Consider the following 13,647-nt stretch of genomic DNA (forward strand, 5'->3'; position numbering starts at 1 on the left):
TTTGATTGAGAGGCGTTAGTAAGAATTTCACAGAAAACATGACATCATCCTCTCCATAGACTCACACAGCAGTGTCCTGGGAGAACACAGCAAACCTCTGACATTTGCTCACTTTCCTATCAGGAAAAAAAAAAAAAAAAAGCTCTTTGGATCTTCCAAAGATTGTTATGTTACTGCCCAGTAAAGGAACATAAGGAGTATTTGACTCGCTTATTTGACAGAGACCCCTTTAAGACCTCAGTATGAGGTACCCTGCAAAACTACAGTAAAAAAGACATCCTCTGCCTCAAAGACATTCATCTCTAATTGCTTACAGAGACTGTCAACGCTTTCTTTGAGAAGGGAAGTCTGTGACTGTCCCACAGCACTAAATACCCCTAGAAAAAACTTTCACTATTCAGTGCAGCCATCTGTAGACCAGCTCAGTCAGTACCTACCCTCCAAATTATGTAAAATACTGTCACTTGCTGCAGACCACAAAAGCAATATTACATGTGGAAAGGAATAAGAACTTCCTCTCTCCCTGTAGAAACTGGCAAATCTAAGCTATATAGGGGAAATACAATCTCAGAATTACCTATAGGGAAAATATGGACCATTTCTTAATTTGGAAAATACCATAAACTCTTTTAGGATTAAAAGCACTGCTCAGTTTTGAGGACACAGTGCTCCATGATTTTAAATCCAATTGTGCAGCTGGTACACTCTGCTCTGGGAGGGGTAACACAAATTGTTCCCATATAGTCACAGCCACAACAGGCTGCAGGATTTAATAGTCCCTCATGAAAAAGATAAGCTATATAAACATAAACTGTAACAATGGGACAAAAAGCAGCTTCCAGAATTCCCTCTGCAAGCCCAACAGGGAAACAATGATAATTACCCTTTGCATTTCTCGCCAGCTGAAGTTTGTCTGTTCCCCCACTTTGCTTTGCCGATAAACATCTGTTGAGAGCGTCCTTCCCCATGCAAGAGGGGAACACATCCATTGCAGCCTCTGGGGCTTTGTACCCCAGGCAAAGCCTCTGGACAGTCTGCTGTAAAAACCACACAGAAACCTCTGCTGGTCTTACCTATCAACTACAAAAGTGTTATGTGGAAAGTTAGTCTTTTTTTGCAGCCTCCAAGCAGTTAAGGAAACCTTCAGAAAAAAACATATGAGGAGCCTCTGACGGAGGTGATCTCTTGAGGTCCACCCCAGATGTGTCTTACTAAGGATCTTTATTTTAGGGTCTTCCTTCCAGGGCCTTACCTACCACCAGCTTTTACTCATATATTTCTTCACCAGAAAGCTCTAGAAGTCCAAGGAGGAAGGCTCCCAGATAAAGCTGTAGATTTAGAACTCACTAAGAGCTCACTAAGGCTCTTTGGCCCAGTGCCTACACATGCCCCCTGCAGATGCTGGCACCTCAGTGCACGCCATGTCCGCCGGCCCTGCTGAGCTGCTCCTCTGGCTGCCTGTGAGGAGACAGGTCAACACAAAACCCTCCCAGTTTGCAAAATGCTGTGAGATCAGAAATGTTGGCGGGGACCCGAAAACATCTCCTTTCAACCCCAAGCCCCAATCCACCAGCCAGGGGGAAAGAAGAGCAGGAGAGATGTGGCTCTCCTTTCAAGGATGGTATTTCTCCAGAATAACCTCTGGGGAGGCAGCAGCCCTGCCTGCAACTGCAGGCAGCCGCCCTGCCTGGGCAAGGGCTCCCCGAACCCGCTCTGACACGCCAGAGCCCCGCGCTCACCCCGGGTCGGTGAGGGCTGAGAGCACCTCTCCGGCAGCGGGCTGGCGCCTGGGGAGGCACCCCCAGTTGTTCCTTATCAGCCTTACCCAAAACAAGTAGGGACAGGGGCATCCAGGATACGGCTCAACAAGCCTTTCTCAGCCCCAGCAACTGTTGTTGGCACACAAGGGACCTCAGGCAGAAGAGAGGAAATTAAAGCCAGAAAACGGGGAGGGAGGAGGGTGCAAGGGCCCAGGGGGTACAAGGGCTCAGCAGCAGCCCCTGCATTGTTTGGGAAGTGGCATGCACACGGGGAAGAGGGGCACACTACCGTCCTCAGCTGCAATCCTGTTCCCCCTCCCCATTGCAAGGTCTGAAGGAAAAAAAGCCTCCCTGGCAAAACTGAGAGGGATGTACACGCCAAGAGAGAGGAAGAGATTTTTCTCCCAACGCACAAGGAGGGATGGGCAGCAATTTTTTGACACCTTCTCCATCCCAGCCTAATTCAGCTGGACAGAAAGGAAAGCAACAGCTACACTAGTGCCTCCTTGGAAGCCTTTCATCACAAGAAGTGACCTGGGACTAACGGAGACAAAAAAAAGCCATAACTGTGCAGCTGTCTGGCATCTCCAACCACTCCCAAGACATTGACTGAGCCAGGGAGAAACCATAAGAGCCCAAACACCTCATCTAAAATCTCTTCTGTAATTAAATCATCCAGCTTGCAGATGGCAGATCAAACCCACTTGCGAAACAGAGGAGTCCTGCTTCAGATGGGCTCCTCTCCCTGCAGAGAAGGGCAAAGAGTCATCTCTTCATGCAGCCACAAGAGCCCTTGGCTACACATTGTCATTAAAAACAATATGTTTCAAAGCATTCCTCCATGCAACAAGTCTCCCGCTGCAGTTCAGGCTGTTATTCACACAGCAGCAGGGCATGACCATGAGCAGCCCCTCGGGAGAGTTTGCCCATAGCTCTTCGCAAAGAAACAGGTACCAGAAGAAGATGCCTGTGCATCCCCACCTGCTCCCCAAAAGAGTGCTGTTAAGTCAGACAAGAAAGGAGTGGTGAAAGAACCTGCCCAGGTTGCACTGAAGCAATCCTAAGCCCCTTGAGAGATAGTTCCCAGTTTGCTCATGTCCTGCCATTGCCACACAGCTGCTCCATCCTGGCCTACCTGTGCCTACAGGGATCAGGTTAGCATTTGGGTATCCCTGCATGTCCCCAGCCACACACACACACAACATGGCCTGCAGCTCTCAGGAAGAGCAGCTCTTTGTACCCCTGCTGCTCCTCATCCCTCCTCCTGCACCTCCCTACAGCATAAGGTACCTCTGTGCTGATGGCGGAGAGCTCAGCAACATCTTCTCTTGCACCTGGGCCACAGTGCAAGCCACGGACTTGGCCTCAGCAGCATCTGTTAGTTTATCCTTGGCTTGTGCACCGAAAGCCAGTGCCTCCAGAGCAGGAAAAGCATAGTCCCAGACCCCTCCCAGGAAAGAAGGCACACCATGTTTATGTAATGAGACTGTATGCTGCAAGCAAAATACTTTTATTACACTGGTTTTCTGCTCTCAAAGATATCTTTCAAAGCATGGTGCCACAACTGAAAACTAGCTGACAGGAGAGAATTAATATAACAACTGGCTCCTTTCCTTTCCCTTCAGCCACGCCTAGGCAGACCTCCTGATCGTTTGCCTTCTGAAGACAGGCAGGAGTCACAGCTATGCGAGAGGCTGCCCGTCCCAGTGAAAGGCGAACCACGGTGGCAAGATGTTACCAACAACACCTGCAGCGCCAAGTGTCACATTTGGGCAACCACTTACTGGAGCATGTGAAGCCATATCACTCTTCATCAACTGATGTGAGCTGAGGACTAAGGGATGAGATTCTGCTATGGACAACTCTCAGCTTTAAGGCAGACAACTCTGGGTCAAGCCCCAGTGATGCTCGACTTTAACCTCCTCATCTAAAGAGCAGGGCAAGGTGGAGAACAGAGCACAGGACTGGGTATCAGGCAACACAGGGCATGTACTAAGCTCCAGCCCTGACCTGCTGAGGTACTCCAAGGCACGTGTGTTCTTTTTCATGCCCTGGTTTTACCCCCTGTTCTGCATTTGTCTTGCTGTTTTGAATAGGGATGTAGGAAACATCTCCCATTACAAGTCAGCATGGTATCTAACATAGCCAGGTCCCAGCCTTGGTTAAAACTTGTAGACACAACGGGAACACAAATAATAATTTAGGTTTTGGAATATGTTGATGGGGGAAGATGGCATGACACGTCTTTCTCAGGCCTTCGTCCAGAGAGTCAATGTTAAGAAACCTCTACTTAACTTCAGTGCTAGAGCTATGCAAAAACTGGGTTATGCTCACATTTTTGTGGCTGCTGAAATTTTTGCTTGTTTGCTTGGTCACTAGTTTGGGAAATTTTTTTAAAGGTGGTTCTTTGAAGTGGCTCAGAGGTTAGGGATGTCCGAAGCTATCCCAGGGGATACAGATTACAGGGTAGAGTGCAAGTCAGGCATCAATGATAAACATGGCTTGCTACTTTGCTCTTGATGTTGTTGTCTTCGTGCTCTTTTTCCCTTATCCCCAAACCTGCAGTCCAGGCAATAGTGAGGAAAACTGGACAACTGTACATTTAGCAAGTATGTTCCTGCCTAACATGCTACATGACAAACACCTGGCCCATGCTCCCACAAAAGACAATAGGCTTCATGACACAATCAGCAGGATCCCACAGCTTGTATTGTGTATTTGAATTCCAGGCAAGCACAGTTAGCTCTTGCTCGTAGACTGATGCCTGTATTAAGAGACAGAGGGCTGGCTTGTCTTGCTGTAGCTATGTAAACCATACTGTTCTTCCCTAATGCTTCCCCAAACTGGCTACTCACCTCCCTGCCAAGAGGGGAGTAGGGTCAGCAAACACACACACAGGCTCCAGCAGCTCCAGCTCCATATGTTGGTACTGACCTCCCTTCCTCAGAGTCTGTCATTGAGATAATGGGCTGCATGGTCGCTGGGCACAGTTGACCATGATTCCAAGACCTTCTTCCCCTCCTCTGGCTGGGCAGGCATCTTTCGCAAGGCCTGGCACTGGAGTGCCAATGTGCGAAACTACTCTTGCAACACTCACAGCAGCTCAGGCACTCCAAGCAGCGAGGTCCTCAAAAGCAGCTAGCCCTTGTGCTGCCTCAGACTCTTCCTCTATAGCACCACAAGAAGTGTTCAGGCACAAGTTGGCATGCAAACGGGAGCTCTGTTCTTCACCTGAGCCCTTCAGTCCAGCCACATACACCCCAAGAGCAACATCAGAGTGATGAAACAGGGATGATGGACACATTTGGAGCAACTGGCATGCCTCTCTGAGGAGCCCTCCATGCTCCAGCTTCTCACAGCCCTGTCTCACCCTACAAGCCTCCAGAGGTAGCTGACAGTTACAAGCCAGATACCCTGCTTGGTTAGCTGAGAGGTGGGGAAGCCCCCACAGGGACTCAAAAGCTAGAAGATGTCAAGCTCTCCTCCCATCATGGTCCCACAGCTCTGGCTGGCCGTGTCACATGGCCCCTGAAGGAGCCAGCGATGGGGTGCTCTGTATTGGATTCAGACCCCATCATGGCTGGATAACAGGGCCATCTTGCCCTTCTTCTGCTCAGATGACTCTGGCTTAGAAGCTGCACTTCAACTGCTTGCAAGCCAAGATGTACCCGATAGCCACTTTTGAAGTAGGGAGTCCACTTCTATGCAGGAGTAGGTGGTTGGGACTAATTTGGGCAGCTGCTACACTGATGACAGTGACACTGTCCCATAAACCCACCAAGCATGACCTTGTACTTAAAAGTAAGGGCAAAGAGAGATGTCTGGTCTCTCAACTCCCAGGTCTCATTGACTCTCTATCACATCATTAAAGTTATCCCAGGTGTTTCTGAAAAATCCCACCCAGCATGTTTTTGAAAACATTTCTTGACACTGGAACTCAAACCCACCCCTTCAATCTGACACGGCCTGGGTTTGATAAACAAGCAGCTTTCTTCGGGGCGGGGGGAAATAAAAATCACATTCCCATCACCATTCAGGGGGCCCAAAGGAATCTCTCACCAACAGCAGCAGGCTCTAAAGAAGCAGGGCCAGCTAGTCCTTTTTACCACCCACGGCCAAGGAATGTGCATCGTTCCTACCCCAGAGGGGACTGCCATCCGGCGGAGGGCTGGAGCGACGAAAATGCTCCCCACGTCAGCTATGGCTCAGGGAGCAACTTGGGACAGAAGGCATTAGATGAAGTAAATTATTATTCAGCATCCAGAACGCTATTGGCTTCCAAATAATTGTCTATTTGTGTGCGTGCATGCACAAGAATCCTCGCTCCATCGTCTCTGCCAACGTATTCCCAGCTCTGTGACTCTCCAGGGACAAGGCCCATACTTGTATTCAATCTCAGCTTTGGATCTCAAACACTAAGGTTTCAGATTTTATTTTTAAAAACATTTTCTCTGGCAACTGGGCTGTTAATGGATTTGACATTTTTGCTCTCACCTCCTCCCTACCTTTAAAAGCTTGGCACCAAAGGCCTTCTTTGAAGATAAGGCCAAATTTGCAATTTAAGGGGAGGAACTTCATAAAGCTAGACGTGAAGGGATGGAGAGTTAAAAAAAAAAAAAGAAACCAACCCAGGAGCCACTTTGCCTGTTGAGATGTACACTGTACAGCAGGCAGGATTACAATGGCCTCTCTGTACCACCACTGGCTGGAGCCATAAATTCGCTGCAGCTGCCGTGCCGCTACCTACACCAGACTCCCCGAGGGTCATGCTCAGAGAGGGGCTTCTCTACAGCCACAGACCCAGCCAGGTCTCCAAACCAAAAGCATCACGCAGCCCTCGCAGAGCCCACATCAACTCAGCATGCAGGGGTGGATGTCCCCAGAGGCAACTGCGATACCGCAAGAGACTTTCTGCTGAAACCAACCCTGGTCCTTACCCGAGAGGTTTTTGAAGGGCCAGCAAACCTACAGTCTTCTCTTGATCTCCAGCAGACCTACCCTCAGCACCACAAGGAGGCAGGGAAGTGCCGCTTACAGGTTTTGCAGGTGGAGAGCAGAGGCAAAGAGCAACTTGCCCCAACCTGAGGGGAGATCTGTGGTGCAGAGGAGAACCAAACCCAGCTCTCCTCACATCCCAGGCTTGTGCCCTAAAACACTGGCATCACTAAGTAAAGGTGGCTGCTCTGCCTAAAAGTACCAGGATAAATTACAGTGACATTATCAGAGGAAACCACATTTTGCATGTAAATGCTACATTCTAAGCCTGTGTATCCATATTTGAGGTTTACTTCTCAAAGACTACCTCAGTAGGTTTATATCACCACAAGCTTTCTTAACCACACTAAGCTCAACACATTGATTCACAGGGTTCTGCCTAACCTGTCCTTTTGTTAGAAGAAAAATAAAAAGTAACCACGTGTTGATATTTGAAAGCTGACAACATAGTTCTGCCAGGGATCTTTACACCCTTTTCCTCTCCACTCTTACGATTCAAAGAACAGCAGAAGGGCCTGATGCAGAGTCTTCAGACGCACAAGCTTGTTCAGACTCGCACGCTGCAACCAGTGAACACATCCTTGCATTTGGCAAGGCCCCGGGGCTGTGGCTCTGCATAAGAGTACGACCTGCTGGCTAATCTCATTACCAGAACGGACCTTGTAGAGCCAAAACGGCATTGCCGCCACAGGGCTCAGGGTGAAAGACTTACTGCCTAAACCGGGCACAAAAGTTAATGAGAAATGATTGGTTTCCAAAACACCATCTGGCTTTCACAGACATATATAGACACACCACAGCCCAAAACCTCTGTGAACTCAACAACAGTGGGTTTTCACAGGGGCAACACGCTGTGCTGTGGTTTGGACTTTGCCCAGAAAGCCTACGACCCACTGCATGGGCACAAGGTACAGTCGCCATCCTCAATCCTAAGGAGAGCTCAGGGAAGGGTTTTGGCCACAGGGCAGCAGCTCCCCCAGAGCAGCTGAGCAGAAAGCAAGGGTAAAGTTTGGCTCTCACCTCTGTGCTGGCACGCTGCCTGCGAGGAGGGCAAAGAAGCTCGAGCACGTCCCACACGCTCCCTGAAGCACATTTCCCTCCATTGATCCCACCAGAGCCAAAATAAATTGGCACTGCCTCTTGCTCAAGAGCTCCTGCAACACGCCATGGCAGCCCTGAGAGCCCCTCTCAGGCACCCTGTCTGCGTCGAGCCAGGTGCTCTGCTAACAACCCCACCAGGCACAGCTGAGCCTCCCATCCCATTTGTCCTTTTGCAGGAAAGAAGAGAGGCCATTTTAATAAAAGGAGCATGCAACATCCTCAGGGTAGGGATCTGTTGTTCTGTGTTCAGAAAGCCCTGCACTGCCTGCAGCAGCTTTGGGACTGTGCAAGCATTAAGTGTTTGTCTTTTTTTTCCTGCAACAAATATCTTTCTGAGCTCTTCAGCCAACTTGCTTCCACTGCATCCACGCTCCTTTTGTCTTAGCTTCCCACGGATGCTCATACAGCTGGAACACACACTCCTATGGAGAGTAGATTTTAAAAAACTCTTACATGCAAAGATGCACATGAAGCAAATTTTGAAAGCTTCCTACCCTGCAAGCATTCCCTCCAGAGAACAGGCTTCATGCGCTATGTTCAGCCAACGAAGCACCAGAAACAACGCTGTGTGATTCAGGGCCAAGAGGAACCGAACCAAACACCAGGAAATAAAAAACATGTTTGCGATACCTTTTATTGAACAATTACCCAAGGAACATTTATTATAGAAAACTGGGAGATTATATTCACCCCCATTTACCTAAGGACTTGCAATTCATTTAGTCATTATTTTCCTTAAATTGTCCTCGTGGCCTAGGAACTGGCATATGTAACAACCTCCTAAACCAAGACTGACCACAGGAACACCAAAATACACAGCAGTAGATTTTTCCCTCAGGATGTTTTCGGTCTAACCAGAAACAGGAAGTGTCCCAAGATTTTGCAAGGAAGCTTTTTTCTTGAGGAATATCCCATCCCAACCATAGACTTTGCACTGCAATGTTTTTAGCCCGGGAGGTAACGGTTTAAACCAAGAGATTTGCAAGCCCTGGTCTGTAACATGCCAGCAGTAATACACCAAGTCATCTTTAGACAGTAAAGAAGTCCAAGGAAAATGTGCCTCATACCTCTGAGGCACTCAGCATCAGGCATTGAAACAACCAGTCCAGCATTATTTACTGCAAAAGAAACCTTTGTTAACCTGGAGTTACATTGATCTATGAAACTTCTTGTAGGCTGAGCGACTAAACTGAGCCTAACTGAGCCTGAGGTTTCTGAAAACCCACATGCAGGCCAACCTGGGCTAAAACAACCAAAGCAGTCCCCAGTGCACTCTTTCGTGTCACTGCTCTCCCTCTTCATATGGCACCCAAGGGGGGCCTTTGGGAGACAGCCTGTCTTTGCCTGGGAAAAGGGAGTGATTTCGGCAGCACAGAGGTGCCTCTCCAGCCCTGTGGCAGCCCTGGGGATGCTCAGCACATCAGAGTGGGTCCTCCCTTGTACACGTGAGCTCTGTTCTGAGAGACACAAAGGAGGGAGTCAGCTGCCAAGAGTCAACATGGACAGCGGTATCTGCCCTGACACATTGCTCACCCTGTCAGCATGGGATTTAGCTCTGTTTTCTGCATGGGAAAACCAAGGCCGTGGAGAAAATCCTTTAAGCTCACACAGGGCATGTGGATCGGCTAAGGACAAGGACAGAGCCAAAAGAGCTCGATATCCAAGCCCCTACTTCCACTGAAGACTATCTTTCCTGCTCTGTCACCCATGTTCTCTCCCATGGCCTGGGCAGAAGAAGTAACAGGGTTTGGGTTTTGTATTGGTCTGGTTTTGTTTGTTTTGCTGTGCATAGTATCAGACTGTGAGGTTTCTGTGCTCCCGAGGACATGTGATGCAGGAAGAGGCTGTGAAGAACTGGCAGGTAGATTTGGTGGTGTTTCAGTCAAATGTGGCCATTCTGTAACAATGATGAGAAACTACAAGAATTTGGGTGTGCCCTAAGTGGGTTAGTTTTTCTTAACTCGGGAAAGGAAATTTCCTCTCTGCGCCAGTGAGAAGGATGGGGATGAAGCAGGCTTCTCGCTTCACAGCCCCACCTGCAATGTTCCTTCCTTCTTCAGCAGGAGGCTCCAGCTGGCTCCCAAAGGGCCACCTCTGCCAGCCCCAGTCAGGTGGCAGGAGCTGTACCAGCATCCTGAAAGCCCTGCAGGGCTGCCTGTTTTGACTTGATGGCTTGGAAAGATCCGTCTGCTGTTAGCTTTGACGACAGAGCAGAATTTCAAGGAGTGAGGGGCACTGGGCAATGATTTCCCTGTTCTTCAACAAAGCAAAACTCCAAGCCAGGAGCCTCACACCCCCAGGACTGGAAAGACCTCTGCAACCACCAGGCACTGGTTTTTGCTTCACAATGTCTAGGAGCGTCTTGCACTGTGCTAATGGGTGATGTCATGTCAGCACAAGATATAGAAAAGATGTATTTTCCAGACCATAGGGATATAAGCACCCGTAAGATTTACATGACAGTTAGGAGCACATACATTCACCTGTAACATTTCTCCTTTGTGCCAAGCAGGGATGTGCATGGATTCAGCTACTTGTCCTGGGATATCTCTCAAAGAAAAGTCCCATGGGTGTGTATGTGTATGAGACAGAGAGAGAAAACTGAACTTGTTTTTTCATATCTGCACCAGACCCTTGTGCACCTTTCAGGTGAACCTACATCATTTTCCCAAACACAAACTACATTAGCAGAGAGGACTGCTCTCTGTTTGAGGGCTGCCTCACAGCAGACACCTAATGGGACCTTGTCTGTGTTGTACATGCAGGACGAGTCCCTATAACTGTATCTAGAGGGGAGAGCTAAGAAAAGTACATGGAACAAAACTCCACTTATTTTTTTGTCAGAGAATATCATGAACGCAGCAGGGAGCTCACAGCTCTCCCTAATTGTCCTATTTACTTCAGAAGATCCCAAGATTACTCACATTAGCATGGGAAGTTATTTCACCTTCATTTCTTTAGGTCACTTAAATAAACAGAACAAATCTTTACTGCAAACCCATGATGTGTTTCTGCTAAAATCCTTTCTTCCATAAACCCACTAAATATCCAACCCACTAAAAAAAAAAAGTGTGTACATGTATATACATATGAATAAATATGCAAGACCCCTCCTCTAAATGTATGCACACAGAGGCAGTTAGTTGCAAAAGAAGAGAAAACTAAGATAAAATTCTATTTACAAAATGCCCACATTCTTCTAATATTTTCCACAGTAGTATTTTAGCTCATGGGAAAAGAAACTTTGATGGCAGATTGCAAACGAACGTATGAAAAAGACACCATGGTAATGATGAAGAAGAGCACCAAGTTAAGGGCACCAAGAGAAACAATCAATTTAAGACATGCCTGGAATTACGCACGGCTGCACGGTGTGTGTGTATTCCTGTTATCTCGCTCGCATAATGCTGCAGAGAGGTCAAGAGAGTTTATTTAAAACAAGCAAGCATTAAAAAAAAAAAGTTAATAGACCTGAACTGCCTCTGCCTTTCCCACAATGCCAGAGAAATAACACTTGGGGTAGCAAGATTAGTTGGGGAAGTGCCCAAAGATGGTTTGTATTAAATACATTTGCCAGCCAGTGGTATTGGTTAAAGTCTATTACCATTTTTCAAAGTAAGTATTAATATCTTCAGAGCACTTTAAAAAGTCTCACTTGAACACGGCTACAAATTCAGCATCCCATTTTCTCCCCAACACGTCTTCTATTTACCATCACCATCCAGCGGACCTGCCAAAGTTGCAGTCCCAGCAGTGAGGCACACACGCACAAATCCTACAGCATCCCACCGCCGAGCAGAAAATTACTTCCCCTGAATCAAATCCTGGGTTAAAAACTCTACGGTAGCGCAAGTAAAAGGCAAAAAGTGTACTCGCAGATTACCCACCCCTGCTTTTCTTTGCAGCAGCACCAGCCCTTTCAAGGAGCACACACCGAAATGCCTTCGCACCTGCAGGCGCCGGATCTCGCCTGCGAACTCCCATCAGCTCTTGACAAGAGCTGGAGCACCAGAGGATGGAGCTGGGGTTTACTTTGCACAGCTCTTCCCCTTCTCTCTTCGCCTCTCACCGTCCCTCCACGACTCGCCGGCGGCGAGAACGGGGCGACGCTGTGGACCGAGCTTTTGCGGAAGTTTCAGGCGAGCTCCGGAGCACGGCGGCGTGTGTGTGTGTGCAAGCCCTGGGCCCTCCATTACCGCCTGACCCGGGAGGAAGAGCTGGAGGGAGGCGGCCGAGCCCCAAACATCTCACCTGCCCCAGCCAAAAACAAGCCCCGTGCTGGCGGAGGCCGGCGGGGTCTCCGCTCCCGTCCTTGTCGTATCTCCCGCCTTCCCCTCTTTCTCCTCATCCCCACACCAACTTCCCAAACTCTGACACAAAGCTCTGTCCGCCGCCGGCTTGAAGAAGTGGGGGAAACCCTGCGCCCCGCCGCCCTCCACAGCCCCTCCGCCCGGCCCCGGGCCCCGTCGCTTCACTCACCGCGGTCTCCGGTGGAGCAGGCGCGGGTAGCGGGGCGGGGGAACACAAAAGATGCCCCCAAAACGAAAGGAAGCAACAATGAGGCTTTAACTCCAGGAGCTGGGAACTTCCAGGCCGGATCTGCGGGGAATTCAGCACAACACACACACAGAGAAAAAAAAATAAAAAAATAGAAGAGAGAAAGAGGGGGGAGAAGCCTGTTTTGGAGGGGAAGGGGAAGATGGGGGTCCCTTGTTTTGGGAGTGGTGGTTGTGTGTTTTCTGCGGGTTGCCGCTGGGGATGGGGGCCGCGCCGAGCTCAGGCGCGGCGGGAGGAGCAGTAGGAGGAGGAGGGAAGAAGCGCCGGGATGCGGGAAGCCAGACCCTCCATACGGGAGACGGCTTTTGGATGACTGAACTCCCAAACAATTCCCTGCTCTGCCTACTCCTGCCCCAGAGCCTCCCTCCTCCCCTCCCCCTGAGGAGGAGGGAAGAAGAGGCGGAGCCACGAGGAGGGAGAAAACGCAAAATAATACCCCCTTCCCCAAAAGCCAGGCGGTGAGCAGTCCGCGCTCGTCCTCCCTCCCCGCCATAATGATACTACCCGGCATCATCTGTCCGGTGCCTACCCCAGAGGAGGCCGCCGGCAAACGCAGGGCCGCTCCCCGCGGCCGGCAGAAGCGGGAAAGTTGGGCCGAAAAGTTCGGCCCGGGCTGAGGGAGCGCCCCCGACCGGCTGTGGGGCACGGGGGTGGCGGGGCCGTGGCTCCCCCAGGCCCGGGGGGCACAGCGGGGTAGCAGCCGGCCGGCCTGGCTGGCTGGAGCAGCCGCCCCAGCTGGGCCTGGCGGCTGACAGGGTCCCCTGGGTGTCCCCGCACCGGTGGCTGTTCTGCCTCGTCCCGGCTGTGGAACTGAGCGGCTCTGATCACAGCGAGGGGGCTGGGTGGTTATTAGCTGTAACGAAACGGGCTGCTGATGAATGTGTCCGGAGGCTTTGCGTTAGACCTCCTGGGAGACCTTCCCCTCTTCCCAGGAGGGACTGAGCCCAGAGAGTTGTGTAGAAATGGCTCCAGTCACCTTTTGAGCTTCATAGGGAACCATGTCTTCTCTATACATCAGTCCCCACACCACCAGGCACCTGCTGGAAGGATGTAGGAGCAACCATATGTCAGCCCAGCCCATGGTCGTGCCCTCCTCCAGGCTCGGCTGGTGGCATGCTGCTGGCTGGGATGAGGCAAGTCCTGTCATTGCTACGTGCCTCAGTTTCCCCAGTTGCACAACTGAAGTTCAAGCACCTGCTTATCTGCCTCACAAGGCACAACGAGTGTTTGCAAG

The 13,647-nt window shown here is 50.0% G+C and overlaps 1 protein-coding gene across 3 annotated transcripts in view; it reads right to left on the reverse strand.

Annotated features, from left to right (window-relative positions):
* Positions 1 to 12,697, reverse strand: part of BOC (BOC cell adhesion associated, oncogene regulated) — a 56,781-nt gene extending 44,084 nt beyond the window's left edge. The window contains exon 1 of one of the 3 annotated variants that reach the window (XM_082063830.1): positions 12,336 to 12,697. Coding sequence is in view for 2 of the 3 variants with exons in the window: in XM_082063828.1 (XP_081919954.1) it covers positions 11,807 to 11,840 (34 nt within the window). In the remaining variant the exon portion in view is untranslated. Of the gene's footprint in view, positions 1 to 11,806; positions 11,892 to 12,335 lie in introns of those variants that run through there. The other 2 variants (XM_082063828.1, XM_082063829.1) reach the window with 2 other exon arrangements.
* Between the last annotated feature and the right edge of the window lie 950 nt (positions 12,698 to 13,647).

Source organism: Streptopelia decaocto, assembly GCF_964273445.1.
Source record: "Streptopelia decaocto genome assembly, chromosome: 1".
Lineage (NCBI taxonomy): Eukaryota > Metazoa > Chordata > Aves > Columbiformes > Columbidae > Streptopelia > Streptopelia decaocto.